The 21,737-nt window shown below is 41.5% G+C and overlaps 1 protein-coding gene across 6 annotated transcripts in view; it reads left to right on the top strand.

Annotated features, from left to right (window-relative positions):
* Positions 1–21,737, top strand: part of MARK3 (microtubule affinity regulating kinase 3) — an 88,658-nt gene that overhangs the window by 13,840 nt on the left and 53,081 nt on the right. For 5 of the 6 annotated variants that reach the window (XM_054972939.1, XM_054972938.1, XM_054972940.1 and 2 more), the window contains 3 exons: positions 1,051–1,242; positions 10,543–10,596; positions 14,945–14,993. In XM_054972939.1, the coding sequence (XP_054828914.1) occupies positions 1,051–1,242; positions 10,543–10,596; positions 14,945–14,993 (295 nt within the window). Of the gene's footprint in view, positions 1–1,050; positions 1,243–10,542; positions 10,597–14,944; positions 14,994–21,737 lie in introns of those variants that run through there. The other variant, XM_054972941.1, reaches the window with a different exon arrangement.

Below are 21,737 nucleotides of genomic sequence, written 5' to 3'. Positions count from 1 at the left end.
CTAGGAGCCCTGTGGCGCAGAGTGGTAAGCTGCAGTACTGCAGCCCAAGCTCTGCTCACAACCTGAGTTCGATCCTGGTGGAAGCCAGGTTCAGATAGCTGGTTCAAGGTTGACTCAGCCTTCCATCCTTCTGAGATCGGTAAAATGAGTACCCAGCTTCCTGGGCGTAAAGTGTAGATGACTGGGGAAGACAATGGCAAACCACCCCATAACAAAAGTCTGCCAAGAAAACGTGATGAGACATCCCCCCATGGGTCAGTAATAGATGCAGAGGAGTTAGCCGTGTTAGTCTGTGGTAGCAAAATCAAAAAGAGTCCAGTAGCACCTTTAAGACTAACCAATTTTATCTGACGAAGAGAACTTGATTCTCGAAAGCTTATGCTAAAATAAAATTGGTTAGTCTTAAAGGTGCTACTGGACTCTTTTGGGTCAGTAATGACTCAGTGCTTGCACAGGGGCTACCTTTACCTAGCAGACTGTATTTTTCTTGGTGCCAATTACCCACTTTTTTCTCACCAAGTATAACATATTAGCATTTGAAGACGTGTGGCTAAACTTGCTAATTATTTTTGATAATTTGTAAATAATCCTTTTTTGAGAGGAGTGCTCTCCTGTCTTTGTAGCAGACTTGTGTGTCTGTACATATACATACTGTAATTTATGCATATATTAAACCTTTTATTCCTTCTATCTGTTGAAGTTGTTGGTGAAAGACATGAAAAATATATGGTGGTAGGACTAGATAACTGGTCTTAGGTTTTTCTGTGTGCAAAATGTAGTGGCAACATTGTAACTGGGCCTGAATTTGTCAAATGTAGATAGCCACAAAGTATTGTTTTCTGTTTTTAATTTACTCTTGCGTTGCTTATTTGCTAGTAGTAAGATGTAGGAAACTGTTTGTGCCCTAACCAGTGTTTCGGTAAACATTATCTTCCGCTCTTGAGTATTATTGGGTTACCCTTGATTATAGTTCATTGTACTCTGTGCCCTTGTTGACATGTAGACCATCTGAAGCTTATGTACTTAAACATGTGTTTTTCTTTGTTACAGCACACCTCTCACGGTGAAGGACGGCAGGATGTTTCCTCTCGGACTAGTCGCTCTGGGGCCCGCTGTAGGAATTCTATAGCTTCCTGTGCAGATGAGCAGCCCCATATTGGGAATTACCGACTTCTTAAAACAATCGGAAAGGGGAATTTTGCAAAAGTGAAACTGGCCAGGCACATCCTCACTGGCAGAGAGGTAAAGCGTTGTGTTAGATTGGAAACATGTTTAAAATGGCGCGTGTAACTTCAGAAGAGCTGCAGTGGAGACTCTTTAGGTTTAAGTTGTGTGAAAATGCTGTGTTACAATTTCTTGCAAGTGAAATAATAACGTTAAGTCAGCCAGCATTCATGTAAGCTGAGTAAAATCATTGATGGTTTGTCTTTGTAATGGATATAAAGTCTTAGGAAGAAGATCTACAGCTGAAAATTAGAACTGGAAAATTGCCAGCAATGTTTTTAGTAAATAATAGCTTGCTTTTAATCTTCTGCAGTGGCAATTTATATACATTTTTCTTCTTTGCTGCAACGGGGAGCCCTAGCCTTTATATTGGCTTTCAGCCAGTCATTGGAACCAGGCTGGGATTCTGATTGCCAGTTTTGCTGATTAGTGTTGCCCAGTTAAGACTGCAAACAGTGTTGGTTCCTCTTAAATCTAGGCTGTGTTGCCCCTGTGTGTTGGGGATGGTGGTAATAATTATCCAGGTATGTTTTAATGCTTTTTTAAAAAAAGTTGACTACCTCCTAGATTTTGGTGATTTTTCTGAAAATTATTCTGTATTAATCTACTAGACCTAGAGTATCGTTATAGAGAATTTTGTGTTTACCTATCTGAGTCTGCCATAAAAGGCTTAAGGTGACGAGTGTAATATACAAACTTAAATTGAAAGGCACATTATTACTTTATATAAACTTGCATTGTCTGACACTTGCAGGATTTTTTTTTAAAGTCATGTTGTAGTTGTAAACACACGAGGGAGTCAGTTCAGTTAAACCATTCTTCCTTCCAGATGATCGTGCTTCGTATCAGGCTCGAGGCCTGAGGTGTATTGGGCACATAGGGAATGTATTTTTATTTTTGACCCGAAGTGATAGACATACCTTAGAACCATAGAGTGGTAAAGTCTTACAGGCTTTCTAGTCCAAGCCTGTGGTCCATTCAGGAAATTCAAGGCTGTAAGATCTGTGATAGATGGCTGTCCAGCCTCTGCTTGAAGAACTCTAGCAAGGGAGAGCGCATGTGCGCTCAAACTTCTCTCACTGTTAGGAAGTTTCTCCTAACATGGGACTTGTGTAACGTAAGCCCGTTGAATCTAGTCTGGTGCAGCAGAGAACAAGCCATTGCCCTCATCTATAAGACAGTCCTTCAGATATTTGAAGGGTGCTTTCATCCCCCCTCCCCCAAACTAGGCTTCTCTTTTCCATGCTAAATATGCCCAGTTCCTTCAACTTTTCCTGGTAAGACTTGTTTTCCTGACCGTCTTTATTGCCCTCCATTGCACCAGTTCCAGTTCAACTACATTCTTCTTAAAGTGCAGTGCTTCAGAACTAGATGCAGTATGAGATATGAGGATTGTGTGGACCAGAATGACAATTATTTGTCTTGGATATCATGCTTCTGTTAATGCAGCTTAAAACAGCAGTGGCCTTTTCTGCAGTCTCATCACACTGCTAAGTTACATTCAGCTTGTGATAGGCTGTAACCCAAGATCTTTTTAACATGGCTTGCTGCCAAGCCAGGTATTCTCCCCCCAGTCCCATCCCCTTAACTGTACTTTCGATTCTTTTTACATATATTTAGAATTTTGCATTTGACTGTATTGAATTTCATTTTATTAGCTTCATCTCAGTTTTCTAACACATCAAGGTCAATTTTATTTCTGTTGAGGTGTTAATGCAAAACTGAGATGAATAGTGACTTGCAAATTTGATAAGGATTGCTTCCATCTAAGTCATTGACAAGGCTTTTTCGTGGCAGTACTCACTGGTATTGAATACCTACACCTCTTTGGAGGTCTCTCCCATGTTCCGAGGGGGGAATTGGTAGAAATCAGTGCAACCTTTTATATAAGTACTGGCACTTTTTTTAAAACAAGACACTGGTCATTGATTTTTAAAAAGGTCATTGATAAAATGGCTCAGGGCATACCTCTACAGGGTCTTGTTGAAGCCTCCCTCCAGATTGATGAAGTGCCATTGCCACACATTCTTGGAGTACAATTCTCCAGCCAGCTGTGAATCCTCCTGACTCTGCTGACTTCTAGCCAGCTCTTAATCAGCTTGCTCTCTAAAATTAACATGTGGGACTTTGTCAAATGCTTTGTTCAACTTAAGATATATTTTGCCTACAGCATGCCCACCACTCACTGAGCTAGTAACTCAATCAACCCCAGTCAAATCCACTAAGTAATCTCAATGTTAAAACATGACGTACTAAATCTATACAAAACTAAACCTTTCAGTGCAATAGAGAAATGAGAGGATAAGTTTCTCTTGAGGTCAGTCTTTTCCACTTTCACAGCTGAATATTTGCATTTGCTAGAATGCCACCTCTGTGTGGCATAATGACAACTAGTGTATTAGGTACAGAGGTGGGAGACCCAGAAATCCCGGCTCAGCCAGGATTTTAAACTTGCTCGTTAGGCTTCAGTCAGTCTCTCAAGCTAACCTATTTTATAGGGTTTTAGGAGAATAAAATGGGACAGTTAGTTCACCTTGAACTTGCTGGCAAAACAGGATCAAAACAGAACAGATTTTTTTAAAAGACTGCTGCTATAAATATTTGTTTTGCAGTCCAAATCTGGATGAAGTTGATTTTTGATAACTTCAGGAGTTCTGACTTCTTGTGGGGGGAGGCAGCTCCTCTTGTGGTCATTGTGATCTTCACTGAATGAAATATTCATTCTTTTAAATGTATAAAGTTAGATTTTTCTTAGTATGCACCTATGTCTTAAGAGTGTGTGCAAAATTCAGCTTTGAAACAGTGGGAATATTTGATCTATATGCTCACTCTTAATATTTATGCTAAGTTTTTCGTTTTTAGAGAAAGTCTTTTTAGTTTAGTTTTTAGAGAAAGTACAGAAAGTCGCTGTAGAAAGTGATGGTGACATAAGGCTGAATCCTGTGAATGGGTGCTCCATAAGAGGTAGAAAGTCTCTGTTGTGAAGCACGCGTTGTCTTCTGCTAAAACTTCGGTTTGCACAAAAGCCCTTGAAAACTGTGCAAACAGAATTTTTAGTAGGAAAAGAAGCCTGCTTTGCAGGAGAGATTATCACATGTGGAACTTGTTCGTAGGATCCAAGCCCACATCTTTCAATGCTCAAGAAGTGACTGACTCTTTCCAGAGAGAGCTAGGATGAAGTAAAAACAATTAATACAGCAGGATTCATGTGTTTTATTTAATTACTAGTAACAAAGCCCGTTGGGGGTGGGGAATACAATGAGCTCCAGAAAGGGCAGGTCAGGCGGGCCAGGCATTGCTGCCTCTGCTGCACCCTGATTTGGTCAGGGGGAGGGCAAGGTGGCTGGGCCTGGCATTGCCCCCTCCCCAGGGGGCAGTGGGGAGGGGGTCAGGCGCCATGGCGGGCTTCTGCAACCAGCAGCAGCCCATTCCAACCCCAGGAAGCGCTGCTGGGGAGGGCGGGGCCAGGTGCCCTGGTAGGCTCCTATGCCAGGCAGCAGCCCGTTCTCGTCCTCTTGGTACTGAATCCAGCCGCTGCAGGCATGGAGTGCCATGGGGTGGGGGAGTGCCCTGGCAGGCTCCTGCTTCCCACAGAGGCCCATTCCAACCCTGTTGGGGTCAAAACAGGACGCCACACGCAGGGAACACTGCTGGGGGGCAGGACCAGGCACCGCCCAGCAGTGGCCTGTTGTGCACCCCACCCCCTGAGGTAATGGAGGTCAGGTTTACCTGTCCAGAGAAAGAATGGGAGGTACATCTGGCCTTTGGGAGTATGGAGGCCAGGTGTACCAGCCCAGCAAAGGGATAGGAGATAGACCTGGCCTTCATGGGTCCAGAGGCCAGGTCGGCTGGTCTGGCAAAGCTACGGGCAGTAGACCTGACCTCCAAAAGTATGGAAGCCAGGTCTACCCTGCCAGCAGAGCCATGGTGGAAAGACCTGGTCTCTGAAGGCCCAGAGGCTAGGTCTACTGGACCAGGCTGCTGGTTAAGGAAGGGGAGGTAGACCTGGTCTCCAAGCGATTGGAGGCAGGACTGCTGGCTGGCAAAGGGATGGGAGAACTGGCTGTTTTTCGCAGGGGTGAGGGTGGGGAAGGAGAACAGGCAGCATGGTGCAAACCAGGCTGCTGCTGTGCTTGCCAACTCACCTGGTCCAGCCCCATTTGGGGCCGCACCAGGCAGGCTGGAGGTGCGTTTTGCCCGGCAGGGGAGGGAGGGGAGGCGGCGGCTGGGTGCTGCTGCGCCTGCCAACTCACCTGGTGTGGCCCCATTTGGGGCCGCACTGGGCAGGCTGGAGGCACATTTTGCCTGGTGGGGGGAAAGGGAAGGCGGCAACAGGGCGCTGTTGCTCCTGCCAACGTGCCCAGTGCAGTCCTGTTCAGGTGAACTCGCCTACCACTCTGGAGGGAGCCACGGCTGCCGTCCTGCCACCATGGCTCAGTCTGAAGGGGCAGGTGCACCAGGATAAAAGTGCATCATCTGGAACACAGTTTCTCAATTATATAGATAGATTTATGTCATTTACAGTCTGCCTTTCTCACTGAGACTCAGGGCGGATTACACAGTGTGAGATTAGTTCAGTCAATTTCAAGGACATTTCCATAAACAATGCCATAGAGTAAGGAAATGATGTAGCCTCAGATTTTAAGGGTCAGATCTATTTGAGGATTCCTAACATTAAAATTACTACATTTTAAAATCAGTACAAAGTGAAATTCATTGCAGATAACAAGCAATTGTGATGAAGTTTCTTACAAGAATCATAGCCAACGGGCAACTTTTTACCAGCTGATGTTTCAGTTTTGCATCATCTTTCTGTCCTCTCATCTCCCTCTCTTCCCAATCTATATGGTGTTACAATTAATCCAGTCTGAAGGTGATAAAGCTCTGGATCAGTGTGCATCTGCTGAGCAACAGAAGGAGGATTGTGGCTAGTGGTCTTGTGTTGTCTTTATGAGGATGAGCTGGCACTATTGTGCAGAGGCAATCTGTGCTGAACACACTGTAGAAAGTTGAACCAAGGGGAAGAGGCTTATTGCCCGGTATGGGGCAGTGTGTATTTTACGTCAAAATCGATTATCTGAGGCACATTGACAAGACACAAACAGAAGAGAATGAAACTTTATTGTAACGTGCAGGTAGAAAATCCAATTTGTGGAAAATCTTTAAACGTTTGCCCTAATTGTTGCAGCTGCAGACAGTTTTACTGTTGAATATTTTGAACTTCTGCTAGGTTGAATCTGCTGACCAGAGTAGCAATCAGTAAATATTGCTGCCACAGAAGTTTGTCACAAAGCTTACATTATCTTAAGAGTTAATTTTTGGGGCTATTATCTGAGAGGCTGTGTTTGTCACTATTTTTGATGTTTGAGACTTACACTTGCATAACCAGCGGTACTGTAACTTGCCTAATTGCTGCCAGTGCTTCTGCTGCTAAAATTGTTTCTAGCCCCTGTTGATATAGTGGCTGTGCATTTGCTGTGCTGCTGGCTCTTTTTCTCTCCAGGTTTTAAAGATGTACTTTTAAAGATGTGTGTACATGCCTTCATGAAACTGTGCTGCATTTCTCTGCCTAGGAGTGCTAAGGTGGCAGTAATATGACCACAGTTCCTTTTCCAATTGGTAAAAAAGACCACATACTAATGCTGTATTTTTATAAGGCAAAATATTAATAATGTCATGTTCTAAATAGCTTGGGGGAAAGAAAAAATGGTTGGGTTTTTTGTGGTTGTTTTTGCTGCTAACTTGGGAAGATATGGGATGTCCATGTTTTCATTTTGTCACTATTGATAACACATATGGTGAGATGCTGTGTTAGTTTAACTGGTTGTGAAAATTTGAACGACCTTTCCCTTTGTGCTGGGCATTCATGAAGTTTGTAGCTCTTGTGACTTTCATGTTGAGTTTTAACATGTAAAATGAATGCACCATTTTTATAAGCTTTATTTTATCACTACCTTTAAATATATAATATATACATGTGTCTCTTGTTTTGACTATCAGAAATGTTGTTAGGCTTTTACACTTAAGATTGGGATTTAATTGGTTAGCACTACTTCAGTCTTGTATGAGTTTGAAGATATACCTTTGTAGTCTCCAACATTAAGAACACTAAAAAAGCCCTGTTCTATCATGCAAAGAATCCACCTACTTCATGGTCGGGCAACATTTTGAGCTCAGGTGTTGGGGAAAATGCAACATCTACCTGTGAAGGTGTTGATGTGGATGGATGGACAAAGGTTATACTTGGCCGGACATGCTCAGAGCAAGCCAAGCCCCAGGAAAGGTGCCAGCATCTCAGGGATTAATCTTTGGCTCATTTGTTGACTGTGCAGGTTTGGGAGACAGGCATCAGCTATGCCTGTTGACTTCTCCCGCATGCTGACCTTGGCAGTGCTGCTAGTGTCTTGATTGCTTGGGCATAGATCTTCCTATAACCAAACTGCACTTGATCACTTTACATCTGTTTTAACTACAGAGCCAGTGTTGAGGGCATCTGACTTCATAAAACCCCTTACTCTGTTTTCTGATGCTTCAAACATAGGTATTGGGGCTGGGTTGAGTCAGTGTGGGGAAGATGGAAAACAACACCCCATCCTGTACCTCAGTAGAAAACCGGGGTAAGGGGAACAACATCTCGCTGTTATTGAAAAGGAGTGATTAGCTATTGTGTGGGCCATAGGTAAATTAAAACTCTACCTATGGGAGAGAATTACTTTATGCACAGATCACTTGCCTGCAATGTTTTCAAAGTGTGGGACATATGATGGAATACACTTTAAAGATGGTTTCCTAAGTGCAGCACTCAGAGAGCTGAAAGGGAAGGAGTTATCAGTTGCCTGGAATGAGAGCTTGATTGACAGGCTGTTCCTCCGTTGTGATTGGCCAGTGAGAACCAGCCTTTAGGGTGAGAGTTGATTGCTGACAGGTTTTTGGGTTCAGAAGAGTTTGTGAGTGAGTCTGACAAGGAAGGTTGGACAGATTCCCTTTAGAGTGAGAGAAAATCTTTTGCCCTTACTGTAACATCATTGTCTTGAGGAAGAATTGTAATTAAGAATTCCAAGTATAAAAGCCAGAACAAGCTGAAACTTGTTTACCTAGCAAGATGGGGGGTATGTTTTTGGCAAAGAGTGATTGAGTAGTAAGTGGAGACTCCCATTCAAGCCAAGTGAAGAAGGGTTAATTCTTCTTGGAAGAAGAAGATTAATTCCTGCCCAGTGTCTAAAGGAGGTTTGGCTCTGAGAAGGACCTTGGATCTATCGTAAAGGGAAAACCATTTTGAACAAACACCAGGAAACCTGAGTTGTTAAAGGTATCTCTGTGAAGAAATATTGTTGCTGTAACCAAAGTATTTTGTTTAACACTTCTCACTGTTAAGGATTATGAACATAAAAATTAAGCTTCAAGAAAACGATTTTGCCAGTGACTTAAGGAGTATTCTGTTCTACCAGCAAATTTTACCCCAGCACTTTCATTTCTTGACTGCCCTTATTCCATCCCAGCATGTTCAGTAAAGTTATTGTTTCTTTTGAACATTATACTGTGTCTAGTGCCACTTCCAACACAGAGGAAGAGGGCCCCTGCTTTTCCCCTATCAAGTTTCTGGACTGGGCTAAAAAAGCCAAAATTATGATCGCTTAACAGGGTGAGACACAAAAGAACTTTAAAACCACAAATAGAGACATGATACCTGGGCCTGCACAGCCAAAGCAGGCAAACTTGGATTTTGGTGGGAAAATCTGCCTCAGAGTGGGGGAGTGAAGGGGAGGGTCTGTCATAGTAGCCAACAAGAGGCCTATGGGAAGTCTACAAGCAAAGAACACGACTTCCTGCTAAATTCCTTGAGCTAATTGCATATTGTGTGAAGAATTACTCTTTTGTCTATCCTGAATCTACTGTCCATCAATTTCGTTAGGTGATTCTGACTACTGGTAGGAGTTGTCTCCACTTTCCCTAGTATATGCATTATTACTGTATTACAATAATATCTACTCGTTTCCTTGTGGGAGTGCTCCACCCCTTGATTACTTTTGATTTTCACCACTTCTGTAATGCCTTTTTTAAAAAAAAATGAATGACTAGAACTATATTCAGTATTCCCAGTGCAGTAGGTTTACATAAGGGCATATAATAATATTTCTTTCACACCCTTTCCTGAGAATTTGTAATATGGAAATTGCTTTGTTGTTGTATTGCACTGATTGAAAGCTTTCACTGAGATATCTGTCATAACCGTAAGATTCTTTTCTTGATCAGTCATTGCCAGTTACCACCCCAGTGTTGCCTATTCACTCCTTGGGGACATCTTTACAGTCTGCCTTCACCATCCTGAGTAATTTGGCCATCCATTGCAAATATGGCTGCTCTGCTGCTCACTTCTGATTCTAGGTCATCTATGAACAAGTTTAATAGCAGCTGTTCTAATTCAGATTGCCGGGGGATCCCAAACTTCTTGCTTTTCTCTGTTGCAAGAATTACCCATTTACATTTTTCATCCTGTTGTATAGCTAACTACCAATCCATAGAAGGATGTATCTTTTTATCTTGTGATTTCTACGTTCAATCAGGAACCCATGTTGAGGATTTTAGCAAAAGCTTTTGGGAAGTCAAAGGATATCGGGTTGGATCCTAAAGAAGCTATCTGGTTGGTGAGGAATAAGTCTTCCTCGTGTGGAATAATTCCTTCCATGGAAAGATTATTCCTCAGAATGGATCTGAGGATCTACCCCGGATGAGTACAAGGTCACTCATTCACTTGTTTGTTAGAAGTCTCAAAGAAGTACAAGCAGTTGGTATAGCAGAAGTTGTCTTTGCAGAAGCCATACTGTCTCTTCCTCAGTTATCCTCCCATATGATTACTCATTCTATATTTAATATTTTTTAGTTGGAACCCATTTCGGATCTCATTAGTGTGGTGGACCCTGAGTTTTATGTAACCAATTAATATATTTGCTTTTTCAGTAGTTCTACATTTTATAGGGTGCTGATCATCTTCATATTAAATTGCTTTATTAACCTTATGATACTTGAAGGGGAGTACAACTTTTAGCTTGTTAGGGCAGAATTTACCTGCAGTACTCTTGCGGATGGGTAATTACAGTTCCAAAGCAGTTCTGATCATAATATGATTGTTGTTTGGGATCTGGTAATATACACATTTTTTAGTTTTTCAAGAATGCCAGATGTAATTGTTGTCATTCATTATAATTCTAGAGGTTGTATTTAACTCTGTGTTTTGTAAAGTGCCTGCTCTGTTCTCTGCTTTGTAACTTGACCAAACCGTATTCTGAAACACATTAATTGAAAACTCTTTTCCTCTAGGTTGCGATAAAAATAATTGACAAAACTCAGTTGAATCCAACTAGTCTACAGAAGGTAGGTCCATTTCAGATGTTCATTCATCCAAGTATCTTGGCTTATTTGCCTGATAGGTTTCTCTTCTGTTAGTTCTGTCTGGGTTTATTTAAACAATGGGTGATTTATATTGAGGAGAGTGGACATTCTTTACTGATTTTTGCATTTTAATGCTAACCACTCCAGTGTATATGTTGGGGTAAGAATCATGAGGTATCATTGGGGAAAATCCAAATTTGAATTAGAAACATATACACAATGTTTACAAAACACAACATTTGTGAGTCTTATTTCATTACTCTGCATAAACTGAACAAAATACCCAGGGTCTTCACTATTTTGTCATGCGGGCAGAATTTACAGAAATAACATTTACCAAGATCCACTGGCTTAGGCTAGAGCTTAGCAGTGGGGCTGAGAACTCCAGTGCAACCAGACAGCTGAACTGCATCTGAGAGCTTAACTCTTTCCCCCTCCCAGTGCTTTTCTCAGCAAGCTTCTTCCTCCAGCTTCTTTCCCCAAAGATACAGCAGATACACTTACGAAATCCTGGCAGAGAAAAACTACTGGGGGTGGGGTGAGAAATTGCTCTGCCATCTTGCCCACCCCTGGAAAGTCTATAGTAAACAACATTTGCCAAGAAAAATAATTTTACAGACTGAAACGACAACTTTGGCAACACAACCAGAGTGGTACTGAACAGGTGGTAAGTAGCAGGGGAGAATGGGAGATTCTCTCTATGCTACTGTTGTAGCAATGACCTGCTAGTTTAGTACTGTACTTGTGAGGATAGTAGCTTTGTTTAAATAAAACCACTTGATTGCTGTCTCCTTCCATGTTGAGAACGGCTTTTAGAAAATAAGAGGAGGTTGGGATTTTCAACCATCTGGAGTCCTGTGTACATAACTTGAAAGGATGTAAAAGCAAAATGCTGCTGTGCAGAGGATCACAAGATTGTACACTTCCTAAGGGTCAGAGACTTAGTATTCTTAGAAAGCCTTTTAAGACCGGGCATGCATCTTTACCACCACCACCACCCATCCCAGTGATCCTCCCCAAGCTTTATGTGCCTCATTGATCAGTGTTTTAATGAAAAAAAGTTTCTTACCTTGTGACCGAAGAATTGTAAAAATATTTCAAGGCGAGATTCAGCTTTGCCAATTAAAGTCCGTCATTGTGCATTTAATACCAGGAAAAAAATCTAGATGTTGGATCCCACACATAACTTAGTTTGTGCAAGACACTGTCTAGAAGCTACTGTAAAATCAAGTGCTGGTATTTGATTTCCAGTCAGTGTCACTATATACAAAAGACTATCAGATGCCGTCATTACCATCCGATTTGGATGTGTGATATGACTTGATCGAAGGTGGTTGTAGGGGGTTCCAAGATATTCCATATGCATTGTTTTGCACAAGTGGAAACACAAGATGGGATACAACCAGGTTAATTTAGTACAAGGACTACTTGCAATGTCTTTCTTGTGTTTTCTCTTGCACAGGAGGAAACGTCTGTGGGATCCAACCCATAGCACTGTTGAGTTTCATGTTTTACACATAAGAGTAGAAAGGCATCATTTAACCTCACACTTTATTTTATCATGTAAGCCATACTTAGACCTAACAAGTAAACTCCAGTTCATGATGAGAATGAGCCTGGTTTATTCTTGGACTTGTGTGCTCTTCCCCTTTCATGGAGGGGACTCCACATGGAGCCAAGCTTAATCACGTTTTCCTCAACCAAGGAGTCTTCAGTTGCAGGTTATCATGATGTCTGTATTTAGGCACTTCAGCAGACTGGGATAGGTTTCTTGTCCGCAAACTGAGATTCTAAATCATGATTTAGTTGTGTTCAGAATCCTGTCTTGTTGAAGTATCTAAATGAAAATGTAGTACCAATTTGTGGCTTAGCTGAAGGTTTCTTAATCAGTACATTTTCAGTTTCTTTTACTCAGGCAAGGTAAAGAGGTAGGTATGGAGTGCCTGTGCCTGAGAATAAACCAGGCGTACGCTTGTCACAAACAAACTGGAGCCCTTCTGTCATCAGAATGAAGCTAAACCTTGACACTTAACCAGGAAGCAGAGTAGCAGGAGTATTTTAAACCTAACCAACACTTGTAAAAGTAGGAAATGCATGTTTACAGCTTGTAAAATGTATTCCTTATGTATATTTGTATATTTATATAAATTGTATATTTGAAAAATGCCAAATAAAATTGGAAACAGTCTGTGAATTCAAGCTCATTTTAGAAGAACGTGATCAGCATAAAAACTGTCAACAGATAGTACATCTTGAAGCTTCTGGAGGAAATTGTGTTCATCTCATGTAATGGAAGCTTATGAAAATGCAGTTAATGGGAGAACGGGCTACCAGTTAGTCAGATGTGTTGGTACACATTATTGCTCTGCCCAGTCTTTTGCCCAGAGCAAACTGCAGTGACCAATCCCCACCCCCTTGGGAATGCCATGGCAACAACCCCCATGCCTGGCAGGACCCCTTCCTTGCCCCGCCCCCAGCTAGAGAGCCAGCAGACAAGTGGGCCAGCTGCCAGGGAGCTGTCCAGTGGATCTGGCTCCCAACAACTCCAGGCAGACTGAAGGGGAAGGAGACATCAGCTGGCAGTGCGAGTGTTCAGAAGTCCAGCAAAGGGTGAAGGCATCAAGCTGGCCTGCTGGGGAGGCAGAGATGGGGCTTGTGCATACCCAAAGGTGCCAAGGGCATGGTGACTGAAGGGAAAGAGCTTGCCCTCTGGGCAGCGCTGAGCAACTGAGAATTCTGGATAATCAGGTGCTGGGTAACAAAGCTTTTATTATACAGATCATTCTGCTACCACCAGCTAAACTTAACCTGAAGAATCACTTAATTGGCCTCAAACCATTTCTCTTCTTGTTAGCCTGTCTCAAGAAGGCTGTTTCTAAGATCATGCCTGTTTGTATCTGATGCCTCAAGAGGCAGAAACCCACAATGATTCATCCTTCTATTCTTCCATTTAGGCATCTTTTTAAAATATACCAGGACTCACCCCCTCCCCCATTTCCTGTTTCTTCTTGCTATATTGTAAAACCCCAAAGTTTCAGAATGTTTTCTAGTGAGCATTACCTTGCTCCCTGAATGGCTAGCTGCCACTGATCTTGAGAACAGATACGAGAGATTTCTAAATAAGTTAACCTTCTCCCAGTGGATTCTTTCTTTTTCTTTGAAGGCCACCGCCAACTCACAAAGTTGGTTTAATTTCTTAAATGTTTCATTATACCCTGGGCCTTTTCTGTGCAGAATTCTGTTGCTGTCTATTAGCGCTATTGTTTGTTTCCATTGCAATGTGTAAGATCAGCTTATTGTTTGAGATCTTGAGCTATATGGTGTCCTGTATGGTTTGGTTACACTATGCAGTTCGACTGATGTTGAAGAAAGAATTGTGCTTCAGGTAATAGAGAGAGTGAAAGCAATCTGGCCACTGGCAGGAGATGTCTTTATTATAGGGCCATGCTAGGGGTCGGATCCAAGCAGAAAAAGAAATCTACTTAGCGTAGTCCTGCATGCTAAGTTTGACTTAGCATGCAGGACTATACTAAGTAGATTTCTTTTTCTGCTTGACTTAGCATGCAGGAGTATGCTGCTAAGTAGATTTCTTTTACTGCTTGGATCCTCATGTACAGACGCAAATGCAAGAAAAAGACTACAGCAGTAGTCTTTTTCTTACATTTGCGTCTGTACATGAGGTCTGGTGCAAGCAGAAATTTGTTCAGCATCTAACCCTAGACGTGTGCAGTTTTCACCAATGTAAGAAATTTGTTGCATTGTGTTGGCCATCTCGGTGCAGCAATGCATGCTACTGTTCTTCTGTATCTGCATCTGTAGCTCAGTTCTCAATGCTAGAAAATTAGAGCAAGAAGTCTTCTTTCCTCTTCCCCTCACCCTGTGTTCCTGTTAAATATTGGAGCTAACTTGCTGGCCAGATCCCAAAGACTGTTGTGCAACTTTTGAGATAAACATTTGATTTTGACCTAGAATTGAACAGGCTCCAGGTGCCTATCAAAGCGCATGGTTATTGCTGGAATGCTTGTCCCCTGGCTCTTGAAGCGCTGAAGTATTTCTCGATTTCAGACTAACAATATTTGCAAAGCCTGGACTTTCTTGGAAGTGATTCTTTAGCATACACTTTTAAGAACCCTGACTCCGATGTCTGTGGCTTTGGGGGGAGGGGGGAATGACACATCTTTAAACCTTTGCAGACATAGATGTGCTGCTCCTAAACTATTGGAATGTGATTACAGCCCTGTTAAAGAAAGACAGACAAGGAGAGACAGGAAGAAAAGATAATTGCTAGTCATTTTTATCATTAACTCTTGCATTGTTTGTTCTGTTCTAGCTGTTCAGGGAAGTAAGGATAATGAAGATTTTAAATCATCCAAATATAGGTAATGCACACGTCTTAAGATTGTGTTTGTATATGTAATGTTTAATGTATTTGTATTTGCATTAAAATAAGCATAAATGTCTGTCAATTGAAGCTTTCCCATGACATTTGGGTTCTTTGGCTAGATTCACATTTTATTTTCAGAAGACCTAATAGGGTCTTTGTGTGTTTTATGCTGAAACATTGTGCTGTGTGCATAAATTGTGTAGATTTTTTTATTGTTTACCATTTAGTCCCATACATGTGCATGCTGATAACTGCAGTGTCGTTTTAAATTTGTATTTGGATGATCTTTTTGTTTGAGAAAAAGTCAGGTGCATGATGCTGTTGCTTTAACAAGCCCAAGTTTTCTGTATAGATATTTTGGGGAGGGTTATGACAGTGTTCTTTTCCCCACCATATTCAAGCAGTTTATAAAACTGCATTGTCTCCCCAAAGTTTCATAAATAGTTTTTTAAAAATCAAAAACTATTCACATGATCATCTGTTTTTGGAGGGGGGCTGAGAGGCAAAGAAATTGAGCCTGAACTTCTTGGGTTCTCCCTTCCTGCCATCTTGTGCCAATGCATAATAATGTAGCCTTCATTCCTTAAGATGCAGCGGGGTAGCTCCAGATAATACACATAGTTGAGTCAAGTTGCATATTGTAGGGCAGGGGTCCCGAACCTTTTTGAGTCTGTAGGCACCTTTTGGAATTCTGACAAAGTATGGGAGGCGCAGCCACAAAATGGCTGCAGCAACTTACCTTCAGTCACACAGTGAAGATTCTTGCATTGTGCTGGCAGCTGCTGCCAAAGAAATGTTTTTAAAAATCTGCACAGCCAATCAGAAGTCTTGTGGGGCAAAAAACCCGCTTGGTCCCACCCACTTTCTAAAACCACTTGGTGGGTGCCATGGCACCCACATGCATCATGTTAGGGACCCCAGTTACAGGGGAATACAGCAGTTTCCGGAGTAACATGCCAAAAATTTCTTACTGCCCACCACTATGGGGTTGGATCCCAGGGACTACTAACAGAGTTTCTCTTGCTGAATAGGTGTTTCCCTCTTCCCCATTATTACTACAGCCTCCTGCGCTATCTTGCCCCCCCCCCAAAGAAACAGCTCCTAAAGGGTTGGGAGGCTGTTGGGGAAAGTAGCAGATCTGACAGGGGTGCCCTGCCCTTGTATAATTGGGAGTAGCCCTTCTTCTGATGGAAGAGGGACTTTGGATGGTGGCCAGATTCTGTAAAGATCAGTCCACCAGTTTTCCCTTCAAAGAAACTATTGGGCAAAGGCCTGTTCTCCAGTCAGCATCCCCAGTGTCTTTTTCTTTCTCTGGACCATATTGGAGAGGGTCTTCAGATTGCATTCTGCTTGTCTGCAATTGTGGCATATACTGAGTAGTAACCTAGTTCAATTAAACTTACAGCCCCAACATTTGAAGCTGCCTTCCCTCTCGGATAGAAGTGGAGGCTGGGGAAAAGGTTACAAAGACATCCTATCTCCTAACTATGTCTCCTTTCTTAAAAATATAAATCCCATGTCTCCTTCAACGATTCAGTTATTCCCTTATTTGGCACTTAAGATCTCCAGGCTTAACTCAGATTTCTTCTGACAGCCTTTAAATGTTCCCAATACTTAGTACTTACTTGCTTGCAAATATTCAAGTCAACATAAAATTCAGCCCAGGATAAAAATATGTTGTAATTGATACTATTTTATAGCAGTGGCTTCTGAGGGCATTCCTGTCTAATTCAAGAACTTTATATACAAAGTTCAGGCCTAATGTACAGTAGATAAAATGATACGCTGCTAAAACATTCAAGCATTGGATTTAACGAATCCAATAGCAGGTTGTACATACGGAATTTAAAATCCAAGTGAAAATTTTCTTCCTTTTCTTAGTATTATGCCCCTTGTAACTAGAATTCAAAAAGAGTTCCAATTAAAATAACTTAGATTATACTGTGCTTGATATTACTTGGCAGGCTTTTTATGAGGAGAGAAAAACAAAATAAGGAGTAAATAGTCTTCTACTGCCAGGAAATTGGCCTTGATTTAAATCTGCAGTTCACACTCTTTATGTTAATGTTAGTATTTTGTGAGTGGTAGTTTTTTAGGAATCTTAACTTTTTGAAACAATTTTTAAGATTTGTTTAAAATCAACAAACACTGAGATTGACCTACTGTCCCATAATGCTGCCTTTTTATTTCCTCCTGATGTATGTTTGAGGTGTACCTTGGAACAGGCAGGCACTGATTTCTTCAGCTGGGGAAAACGAATTTTAAAAAATTAATTAAAAAGAAACCAGTGTCCAGTTTTCCAATCTCATCTGTAATATGTAGAGTAGGTTATTAGCAGTTTCCAGTATTCAAATACTGCTAAATTAAATAGCTAACTGAAATATTTGTATAATATTTAATAGGTGCCATTTTATTCCATCCTTTCCTTGCATAGCTGAGGGAGGCATGCATGGTACACATACACACATTTTAACCTCACAACCACCCTGTCAGGTACATAAGACTGAGAGATAACGTCTTGACATGCGGTGACCCAGCATACCTCCAGTGCTGAACAGAAGCTTCAGTTCAGGTCTCCTCGGGTCTATTTTGAAAGTGCCGTTTGTTTCTGTAAACTTCTCGCAACTCCCGTATGTTCTGTCTACATCCAGTTGAATCTATAAATACCTATCGATTCAGCATTCTTGGCAAAAAGAATACTGTAGCATAAATAATTGAATGATGATGATGCACGCATGTATCATGAAACTGTGCAATTATTTCCCTTCTCACTTTCCTTCAAGTGACTTTCAAGAGACCACAAATACCCAAGGAGAGGATTGTGAAAGGATGTTGTTAAACCAAATGTGGCACCACCATTCTGAACACTTACTAGAGGAACACAAACTCCTTTTATGCACACTTCTATGTTTCTTCTCTTGCTTTAAGGCTGTGGTTCTTAGCCTGGAGGCCCGTGACCCCCCTGGGGGCCACAGAGTTACTGCAAGAGGTCCGCAAACCCCTGTGTGCACTAACCATTGTCCTTTTGATCTTTTTTCCATTTTGTATTTTATCAGTCAAAACAGATACTAACAGTACAGCCACTGCCATGTTGCGGGGGAGGGGTTGCAAAAACGGTGATGTTAAAAAGGGGCCCTCGTACTCCAAAAGGCTGGGATCCGCTGCTTTAAGGTTTTGATCAGCTAAGGTCAGAATGGTAGGATTTGCAGACCTGGTTTCCTACCCTTAGAATGCCAATGGATGCTGTCTTTATAGCATCAGTACCACCTTAACATACAAGTTGCCTTGTACTGAGTGTGGCCACTCAGTTCCCTTAGCTCACGACCGGCTCCTGAACTGTGCAGTGGCTCTTCAGGATCTTAGGCAGAGATTTTTCTCTCTGTATGTTCCTTTTAATTTGAAATGCTAAGGATTTAACCTGGTCCCTTCTTCATACAAGGCACAGCTCCTTCCTTCCTTAGCTATTTTTGTTATTACTCTTAGAAAAAACATATTAGAGGTTATGGAATTTTCATAGTTTATGGCAGAGTTTTGTTTCATTAGGAAGCTAAAATACATACAAGACATGGTCTGTCTTGATCCAGTAGTGACTAGGTTAGTCGTTGACGAAACTGTCAGTTCTCTTAAAATCCCAGAATTCATTATTTATTCTGCATTCTCCTCCAACCTCAAATTCCAGTGTTCATCTTTTTAATAGGGATTTATAGATGACTACTAGGTAGGGTTTTATTGAAGAGTCTGTTGATAGTTCTTTGATAGCTGGATGATGAGTGCCAAAGTATTTCAGTTGGATAAGTTTATTTTTTTTAAATAAACATCATTATATCCTACACTGCAGATAAAATTACTCTTCTCTGCCCTGAGATCTTTTGCCGACTTAACTAAAAATCCAGGAGCAATCCAGCATATACTTCAATGTGTTTATTTGTTTCAGTGGAAATTAAACATGCATAATTGAGTGTTGGATTGTGACCAAAACTTGCTGCCATGAAAAACATGAGGTGGTTTGATGAACAGCCCCCCAAAAGAGCAACCAGGGTATTAGTTAACATACGCAGTCTAAGCAGCCAGGGAAGAAATGGATATCATGCAAGAGTGCTTTTTCTTGGAATGAGTCTGTGAGTTGGCAATTTGTTTGGCTCAGTACATGACAAATCACCGACTTAAGGTTGAGGTGCTGTTCTTTTACCTTTATTAAATAAATTCATGTCCCAGGGTGTGCTTGGTAGGTACATGATAACAGCAGCCTTGCTGAAAACTAAGCAGGTCTGTGACAGAGTGAGATGCCCTGGAAATCCTTTGCATGCCCGTTGAAGAAAGGCAGGGTACAAATGTAATAGGTAGATAATAAACACCATAAAATGTAACAAGTACTTACTTGTCCAGTATGTTAAAATTCTATAGATTGCAATATGAAATAATGGGACTGTCTCTGTTGTCTGTTTCTGCATTGATCTGTGATTTGTTCTCCTGGGGCATAAAATATTTTTTCCCTAAAATATAAATCAATTGATGCTTCCTGAAACCACTTAAAGGAGCTGCCTCATCGATTTTTGGAAGACTGCTCAGAACTGCAGGGTTAGTCTGTGTATCGCCAGATGCATAACTCACAGCTGCATTCGCATTCTAGAGAGTTCGTGTTTCGTTCCTGTGCAGGAAGGCTTCTGACAGTTTCCTGTGAACTCTTCCAACTCCCGTGTCAGAGTTCTGTGATCTCTAAACTCACAGGGCCACATTATAAACTGCTTTTGAGACTGTTCCCTTCACACATTCTCTCTCTCCCCCCCCCCCCAAATGTGGCTTAGAATAGTTGAGGGAGAGAAACTGAGACGCTTGCTAAGCATTGCGGATATATTCTTGCAGTGTTCTGGCTTCTGTTTGAAGGCTTCGGTGTTGAGGGGCTGTAGCTGAATGGCTGGTCCCTAGCATTGCCGGTAAAAGGATCTTGGTTAGACCAATTATCTGAGTCTGCACATGGCAACTTCTTGTAACATTCATGTGCATGTTGGCAGTCTAGGATCAACTCTAAAGTGTTAGATCATAAACTTACCACCTGACAATGTGCTTACAAAATGAAGATTAATAGAGTTTTAAAAAACACACAAAATACGATTGCAAATAAATAAAATGGTGGCAGATGGAAATGAAAGCTCTCCTAAAGGCCGCCCTCATCCTCAAGAACCATTTTAAAACCGATTAAACAAATTCAGTACTTTCAATCAGTAATAAACAGCTTCTGGAATATAATTAGATTAGACTAGTTTATGGCAGCTACTCCAGAGTAAGTAACCTGTGGCTCGTCGTTTAACACACTTCAGGGCTGTATCCTTTAAGGCTGAAGGCTCACCTGCTTTGCTCCTTTTACTCATAGATGTACTTATTGATCAAATTTCTCAAAAACCTTTTACAGTTCAGAATGGTTAGGAACTTGACAGTTTCCCCTATTCGTTCTGCTTTTTCTGAAAGTGTTAGCTAGGAATAGTTCCTAGGCCTGGAACAGCCATAATTTTGTTTACTAAGTCATTTTCTTGCAGACTCAAATAAGATTTTGAAAATTTGAAGCAGGTGACTATTTGCTAATGGCTACTGCAGGCAGGTCCTCTACCAAGATTGTTTTAAAAAAAGTCAAGTCAGTGGCAGCCTACAGGCAAAGCCAAAGAGGAAAGGGATACGTGAGTCAGGAGAGCTCATGGCATTCAACAAAACCACAATGGATATCTGATAGAGAACAGCAGTGACAAAGGAGGCTGTTGGGAGTCGTGATGCTGGATCCAGCGAGTTTAGCAGAAGAGAAATCAAGTGTCTGATGAGGGGAACATAGAAGAGAGAGAGAGGCAAGAGAGTGTAGGCATTTGAAAGTGAGCTAAACTGGAGCAGGGTGGGGGAAGACTAAACACAGTGGAAAAGGTCAAGGATGATTTAAAACAGTGAGTGTGAGAAATTGCCCTTTGATTAGAGAAAGGAGAGCAACGAAGTGGGATTATAGTAAAGTGCAATCCTAGGTAGCTTTAACGCCCCTCATTCAAAGCAGAAAACTAACACAGTTTTGCCTGATATGGCACTGTTAGTGTATGAAATGAATTAATACTTGTATTACATTTTGCCCCCTTGGGCTAAGTTGGGTGGGAAGGTGGCATAAAATTGTTACAAATAAATAAATACCATATAAAATGAAGGTGCAAACTTCAGAAATAATAAATTGGAAACGGGATTTGGTAAGACGTTTAATGAGAGCAAGGAGGAAAAGCCTTTTCTCAAGAAGCATAGAGAGTCCAGTTTACTGTGAATGAGGTGGTAGATGGACTGTCTTCCCTCAGAATCCTCCATATGTAGCACAACAATCCTGCAGTGGTATAAGGAATAAATATACCACTTGAGATTTCAGATATAAGATCACACTTCCTGGACGTTCCTCATTGAAAGCAGAAAACAAACACAGCAGGGAGAAATGTCTTAAGTTAGCCCTCTTCTCTCTGCTGTATTTGTTTTGTCCTTGAAGGGACCTATTTTTATGTGGAGAAACATTCAGAAATGGTCCCTTCAACATTTGGCTTAAAGTGATACAGTTAAGGGTGTGCGTTTTGGGTATCTGATTTGGATAAAATACCCGAATCGGGCCCAATTCAGAATCCAAAACCCATTTCCCCCCCCCCCCCTTCATACAGAGCATATCGAAGCAATTTAGAAACCCGAATCCGAAACGGCATGCCACTTCGGATTTCAGGTTTTTCTGAAGCTT

Source organism: Eublepharis macularius, chromosome 2 (assembly GCF_028583425.1).
Source record: "Eublepharis macularius isolate TG4126 chromosome 2, MPM_Emac_v1.0, whole genome shotgun sequence".
Classification (NCBI taxonomy): domain Eukaryota; kingdom Metazoa; phylum Chordata; class Lepidosauria; order Squamata; family Eublepharidae; genus Eublepharis; species Eublepharis macularius.
The sequence above is the reverse complement of the archived record's forward strand: the minus strand, read 5'-3'. Positions and strand labels throughout refer to the sequence as shown.